Source organism: Cryptomeria japonica, chromosome 10 (assembly GCF_030272615.1).
Source record: "Cryptomeria japonica chromosome 10, Sugi_1.0, whole genome shotgun sequence".
Taxonomy (NCBI): domain Eukaryota; kingdom Viridiplantae; phylum Streptophyta; class Pinopsida; order Cupressales; family Cupressaceae; genus Cryptomeria; species Cryptomeria japonica.
The window spans coordinates 581,008,000-581,015,525 of NC_081414.1; the positions used below are offsets into that span (position 1 = coordinate 581,008,000).

A 7,526-nucleotide genomic window follows, 5' to 3' on the forward strand; every position below is an offset into this window, starting at 1 on the left:
AGGGACATCAGATGGTGGACATACATGGCAAGGAAGGGATTCAAAAAAGACAAGTCTAAAGAAAACTAAGTGAAAAAAGATGAGAAATGAGCCAAAAACATCAATTTCGCTCTTGACCCTTCCAAAGGGTCCAGAGCGAAATCCTTAGGATAGCTTATTTCCTCACCAAAAGCATTGAGTAGACACCACTTTGAGAGAAAGTTGGCTTGAATATGATAAGATAAAGGGGAATGGGCAGGTCCAAGGCAAATTGGATGTGAATTGAGCCTAGAAATGCAAATTTCACTCCTAACCTTCCAAAGGGTCTAGAGCGAAATCCTTAGGAAGACTCTCAATTTCACCTAGTGCACTAAATGAACCTTGTTTTGATAGCAAATTGACTTGATGGTGATGGGAGGAGGTGTAGTAAGTTAAATTCAAGACAAAGAAAGGATGAATGGATGAAGAAATTGGGCCTGGGAAGAATTTCGCTCCTGACCCTTCCAAAGGGTCCAGAGCGAATTCTCCTAAAAACACATTTCTTCCTTGTTCAAATCAAAGTTTTTTGTTCCTAGGACATGGTTGAGGGGGTATTGATATATTCTTGCCTTAAGAAGTGAATTGAGGAGAAGGCAATGATGAATTTGAGCCAAGAATGCAAATTTCGCTCCCAACCCTTCCAAAGGGTCCAGAGCGAAATTTCCTAAAACCTCTATTTTGCTCATTGTTGAGACTAAGATCTTGGTTCCTATAGCGTAGTTGAGGGAAGATTGATGTATTCTTGCCTTCAGAAGTGATTTGAGGCAAAGAGATGATGAAATTTGAGCTAAAATGCAAATTTCGCTCCTAACCCTTCCAAAGGGTCCAAAGCGAATTTTTCTTGAGGCCTGCACCTTGCCCAAGGTCCAAAGCGAAATCCTTCTTTTAGGCCATTTTGGGGGTCAAATGAGTGATGTCTTCATGAGAGGGATCGAAAGGTGAAAATCAATGCGAATTGAAGTGAAAGGAAGAAATTCGCTCCTAACCCTTCCAAAGGGTCTAGAGCGAATCTCATTATAGGGCCTGTCCTTGGTGACGGTCCTGAGCGAAATTCATCTTAATGCCTTCTTGTTGATGATTTAAGGTGAGAAATATAATGTTAGAATGAATATATCATGTATTCTTAATCATCTCTTGTTTGTTTTGCGGGTCAACAAAATCAAGATGGAGGAAGATCAGGCCAGGACAAGGGCGACCTCTTCAAGTTTCATCATCATCAAGGACACTTCAAATGCATGGAGAAAGGACTCAGGGTGCTTCTAAGTTGAAGGACTTCAAGTGTTCAAGGAGTTGCAAGCAATGGAGTTAACCATCCTCAAAGACCTCATTCTACCACATGGAGGAACCACAAGACGTCAAAAGAAAGATCTTATAAACATTTCAAGGCGATATATGATGACAGAGAAGAAAGAAAGACTTGAGCGTGAAGAGGCTTCATCAAACACGGGGGAGTCAAGGAGAGGTACATTATTCATCAAGTACATCAAGGACAGAGGAGGATCAACCGAGGTCAGCGCAAAGATACATTGAAGAAGCAGATAGTTTCAGAAGAGTTAATCAAAGTTATCTTCTCAGCATCACCAAATTGAGTATCAAAAGAGATATGAGCAAGTACCAGACAAAGTGGCATCTCAATCACTATTCCTCCAGTCAGATAGTTCCACATCAGCATGTCTAGATGCACTGTACCTGACTCAACAGTGATGACACAAACTTCGAGGCACCTACCCATGCTTCCTATTGGTTCTCAAATTTGGAATGTAATTTTCTCATTGGCTAAAGGAGTTTGCTGTAACAAACCCTAATTAGGGTTTTCATCTTGTAATCCTAGCCATTGATTGTCAATCAATCAGAGCCATCGAATTGTAAAGAGCTCCTTATATAAAGCTATGGCTCTTCATTTGCAAAGGTTAATAGTTGGTTAATAGAAGTTAGAATGGTTAATAGCTAAGAGTTAGTAGCTAGAATAGTGAATAGAATAGCAATTAGAGTAGATTAGGAGGAAATTGTTGCCTAAATTGTAAATGAACTCCATTTTCATTGAAGTTATGGTGAAGTGTGTCGTTTCTTTGCAATATGCATGGTCTCTTGTTGAATCTTCATTTTAGATGATGGTTAATTAGATTGAATGAAGGAAGTTATTGAGTGCACTCACGTGGAATCTGCCTAGTCCAAACCACTAGCCTCTTGCTGACTATAAGTGCGCCCGGCGTGATCAACTGGCATAGAATGAGCTTAATCTCGAATCGTTACGCATCTATTGTTCATGCATTAACTTGAATGGTGATCAGTGTCTGATGGCGTACGATTTGATTATTTTTGAAGCATCCCTTAGAAGATCGCACTGAGTTGGTGTCGGATTGTTCAATCTGATGGTGAGACCCAGCCCAGTAGGACTCCACCTAGTTCTTCATCCATCTTCTTGCATTCTAGATCTTAGATTAGACTCTCTAAACCCTTGTACCTTTTGCTATTTCTTTATTCCTCCCAGTGAGTAGATAGGACTTGAGTTCCAGCAAATCAAACGCTCAGGCATTCAAATGTAAGTCCCCTTGTGAATCCAGCATAATCACATCACATCAACAGAGCTTATCCACACGTAGAGACCCTACATATAAAGAACCTTGGAGTTATTTCGATTGATCCTTAGGCAAATCTTTAGCATTCGGATAACTTTGTTCAAGAGAGGATAAGATACCTTGGTATTTTATTTTGTGTTCGCATGTGCATAAATAACACATCAACAGATGTCTACATAGAAATAGGTTCATAGGAACTGAGGCATATCACCTTACGACTTGGAGCAACAACAAATAATAAATCCAAAATGTAATGATATTTTTCAATCCTCAGAAATAGTAAATCAAGCAACAACCAAGCATAAAATCATCCTATCAAATCAGCATACATTCAATCATCATTCACCAATATATCAAACCATCCTTCATTACATTATCATTCACCAATACCTCAAATCATACAATCAAAGGAATTCATTCAAACAATAAATTATTCATCAATCATTCAACCATTAGAGGATAGATGGGATAACTAAAACAATATTGACACCTAGTTGTGCGATTATATATTCTATTTGGTGGTATGACCTACATACATAGTATCAATGTATTTGCTGCTAAACTTCTTTTTAAGAACTTGATCTGATGTATTAATTTAGAACTCTTCCTCTTCACTGTCTAACTGATTCTTGAACTGTATGATGAATGATGTTCCATCTCCTTTCATGAAGACTTGATACAAGGCTCATATGTGAGCTTGAGTTTCAACTCAGCCTTTATTTGGCGTTGGATTTTGAATGTCTCTCATGCTTATGCCTTTAAGATGATCTTTCTCTCTGTGATTTTTAATCCATGTCCATATCATATAGCTTGTTCTATGCCTTCTACATGGAGTTATGGTTTCTATACTGAAGTTTGCAACAATTGTTACCATTATCTTCATTGTAACTGATCCATGGTAGTCTTCATAGGTCTCTTATTGCACTGCTCTTTCATCTCTAGGTAATGAGAAGGTCTGAAAACTGTATTGTATCTACACTGTGCATATACAGCTGATTGAGCATTCTTTTCTCACTCAAAAGTCTTGATCACTGTCATTTCTAACCAATATTGTTCACTGTTTGGTCTCTCATGACAGAGACCTCTGTTCTGGATGTCTTTCAAGACTGCTTTCAATGTCTAGTGCTCTATCTCTTTTGATAGTAAACCATGACTTTTAACCTGTATACTGCTCTAAAGTCATGCTCCCATATTCTATCTTTCATTTGTTGACTGTATCTTATTATCGGACCTTTTGACTTATTTGGCGACTTTTGACCATTCTCTCTTTATTCGTATCAAGAAGTTGCTCAATGGACTGTGTTTGTAGACCTATATGTTGTCCCACTGTCTTAATGCTTTTGGTTGCAAACCTTACTGATGTAGAGTGTCTTTGGCTCTTAGCTTTTGGGATCTCATAGTTTTGTCATGACTGTCTTCATCGTTGATGGCTAGAGGACTGCTTTTTGTTGTTCCTTCATTGATATCCAAGGTACTGCCACCATTGTTATTGTTGTTGCCTAATGATGGTTTATAACCTTCAAAACTGTATCTTCTTTCATAGAAAGTCTTTATGTCTATTCTCAAATGTATTGTCACTGTTCTTTTACCCTTTTTACTATTCACTGTTGTTCTCAAGACAATGACAATATTTCTCTTTTCATTAATCACTGCCATTATTCTAAGGCAAAAACCTTTCCATGGCTGGGACAACGTATTCAAACACTGAAAATATTTAATGAAGACTACTAATTTGAAGCTTTTGGAGCTTCCTTTAATTGTCCAACTTTTGATATAAACCTTTGTAATAAAGATTCTTTTCATTGCCTTTATCACCAATCTGATTTTTTGCTAAACTCATTGTGTGCCTTGCTTTAACTGTTTCATGCAATGTAACTACAGCTTGAGCTTATTGGCTGCAACTTTCCATAGTTTCTTGACTATGACCTCTTCCTTTATGTGCTTATAAAGCTTCTAGGACTGCACTCTGTTCTCATGAGATCTTTATCTTTTGATCATGATTCTTGTGGTTTCTTCTATCAATCTGCCTTTTGGTCTTTGTCACTGAACTATGATTGTATCTGCACTGTCATAACAGTCTCTTGACTGTCTTTTGGCCTCATTGATCTTGAATGTAAAGATCTTTAGGTCTGCTCTGTGGCTTGTGACTGTTGTTATGGCTTTGATGCCTTGTATTTTTTATCTTCTTTGACTGTCATTTGATGCTATACATGTGACTGTTGTAGCTTTGCAACTTGGATTGCATTTTCTTGCTGCTCTAAATCTGAGAATGACTATCTTTTTATGCCTATGTTCTTGGGACTGCTTTAAATCTGAAAATGCATCTTTTCATCTCTTCTAAATCTGAAAATGACTTTTAAATCCTTTCAAAATCTGAAAATATTTCTCTTCATGGATATAAATTTGAAAATGACTCTTAATGCTGCTAATTAATCTTTTCAAATCTGAAAATGATTCTTAATTTTTTTCAAAATCAGAAAATGTTTCTTTTTTCAAAATCTGAAAATGACTTTTAATGCTGCTAATACTCTTTTGACCTGCACTACGCATAGAGGATTGCATTTGTTCTCTATCAAAAGATTGCTGTAGTTTTCATCCCTACAACATTTATCTCAGTCCTTTAAATGTATACTTATGCTTCTTGGGAGATCCCTATTATCTCTTTGATTATATTCTAAACTTTATAAGTTTAGTGTTTCTTTGTGTGAGGCAGTCATATAGTATTCAGTGATAGCAAATGATCCTTTTCTCTGCTCTTTCGTATATTCTCTCTTTACTGTTCTTGTAATGTATCTCATGGGCTTTTCCCTCTGCTACTTTATGACATATTACAGTTCTCCATAGTCTAAATCTTTTCATTAATAAAAACTTCCATATTGAAAAAAATCACGGACTAAGACTCTAAACTTAGAGCTACTTTATTATGAGTATAACATAATAATAAGACAATTATGAAAGGAAAAAATTATAATTTATTCAAAAACATTCCAAAATAAAATCTGTATACTAAACTCACATGTACATTACCTCTCCTTTAGCTTCTTTGATGATAACTCAAAAAGAACAATAACCAAATAACTTGGTAAATCATCTAACTGGTGAATAGCAAATAGAAAAGAATGGAGTGAATTTTTCAGTAAAAGAACAATGGAGATGCTAAAGTATTATGTTAGATAAATAAAATGTCCAATTTTGTCTTGTCGTCTAAATGTCAGAGATAATAATTTCTTTTTTCCATGGCATATAATTGGCAATCACAATTGGAAGGGGCAATATGCTGATCATTTACATGAGGGCACAAAATGGGCTTCGAAATTTTAATAACATTCAAATTCCATACAGTAGTTAGAGACAATAAACAAGAACTGTCAAGATAAAATGGTTGACAATTATATAATACATATATAGATAATTTATTATGTAGTATAAATTTGAATAGCAAAAAAAAGAAAAAATTAAAAATCGATTCTAGGAACTTCTGATATCTCTCGCAATCATCGTCTGCAAACCTCTGAATTGATTCAAAATATTGAATTTCAGAACATTTGGGATTCAAATTACAACAAAAGTTTTTGCGACTCAAACCTATAATTCAACCAAAACTTAAATAAAACCTGCAGACATTTCTAGATAGCAAATTAAGCTACATAGTAACAAATTTGCAAATGAATCGAGCATCCAGACTAAAAGGACATGAAATTATGCAAGTATGAGAAATCATCGCAAAATATAAAGATTATAATATTCTTACTGTGAATCGGATCCCCGACTGTTATACACTTCAATTCCAGGAGATAAAGATAAGATTAGTCTCCTGTCAGTGAACAAAGCAATGTTATTCAGATAAGACCGAAATAAGATTAGAAGAATCGATGTAGCATCCTTATCCTAATTATTTTTGCAGCTCGATGTAGCATCCTTATCTTAATTATTTTTGCAACATACCGCCAGTACCCGCAATAATTGCCCATATCGAGTAGAAATTTTTAGCCAATAAGAGTGCAGAAAAATAATTTTTCAAACATGCAAAGTTAAAAAATTGGCATCTATATTTTAAGAAAAAAATAGAATAATTATTAATAACTAGTTAACAACAACCCCTTGCCATTTTTTATCTGGAGGTAAAAAATAGGCAACAGTTTCCACCGCTCAAAGTGATTGTTACAAACACAAAGACACAACAGATCCCTCTCAGCTCACAAAGTGTAAAGGCTATTTAATTTGCCCGATATATGCTAGGGTTCAAGCAAACCTATCATTGCCCCTCCCTCAAGACTGGTTTCCTCTACATATTCAGATTTTAATACTAATGAATTCCCTACCGATATCCCATTAGCATAGTGTTGGCCTTTATATGTATGGTGAATTCATTTTTGCATATAAGATTTATATATTGCATCCGCCTTTAACATTTTGGAAAAAAATAGAGGCACAGTGAGAATAAGACAGAAGGAAAGAGTGAAAAGAACTATGCATAAATATTAATTAAAAAACCAGCCCTACCTTAAAATCTACAGAGCATGCGAACATATGCAGTGGGAAGAACGGTGGAGGTGGCATTGTGGGTGGATGAAAGAGTTTGTGGTGCAGTAAAAAGGTGATTAAGGATGAATTTGGTAGATAAATTTTTCACTTTCCCCATTCCCTTGCTGCCTTTGGAAAATGCATGTGTTTTAATTTTTAATTTAAGACAATTAAAATAATAATTTAAATATTTAAGATAAAATAGTAAATAAAAATACAACCGGCCACACGCCAATTCCAAATATTTTTTTAATTACCCACTTTACTTGTGGTCATGTTAATACCATATTGTATAGGCGAGTAGTCATTTATTTAGTCATTTTTGTTTGTGTGACTAATTATTTAGTTATAATTTTACCTCATGATCAAATTGGTCATTTATTTAGTCATTTATAGTTGTGTTGA

General features: G+C 35.3%; 1 protein-coding gene across 13 annotated transcripts in view; it reads right to left on the reverse strand.

The window, feature by feature from the left end:
• The window catches only part of LOC131071885 (alkaline ceramidase TOD1), a 50,353-nt gene extending 43,160 nt beyond the window's left edge, over window positions 1–7,193 (reverse strand). For 4 of the 13 annotated variants that reach the window (XR_009112615.2, XR_009112609.2, XR_009112617.2 and 1 more), the window contains exon 1: window positions 6,349–7,071. Coding sequence is in view for 1 of the 13 variants with exons in the window: in XM_058007850.2 (XP_057863833.2) it covers window positions 7,101–7,157 (57 nt within the window). In the remaining 12 variants the exon portion in view is untranslated. Of the gene's footprint in view, window positions 1–6,348; window positions 7,072–7,100 lie in introns of those variants that run through there. The other 9 variants (XR_009112623.2, XR_009112613.2, XR_009112620.2 and 6 more) reach the window with 6 other exon arrangements.
• Window positions 7,194–7,526: the final 333 nt, after the last annotated feature.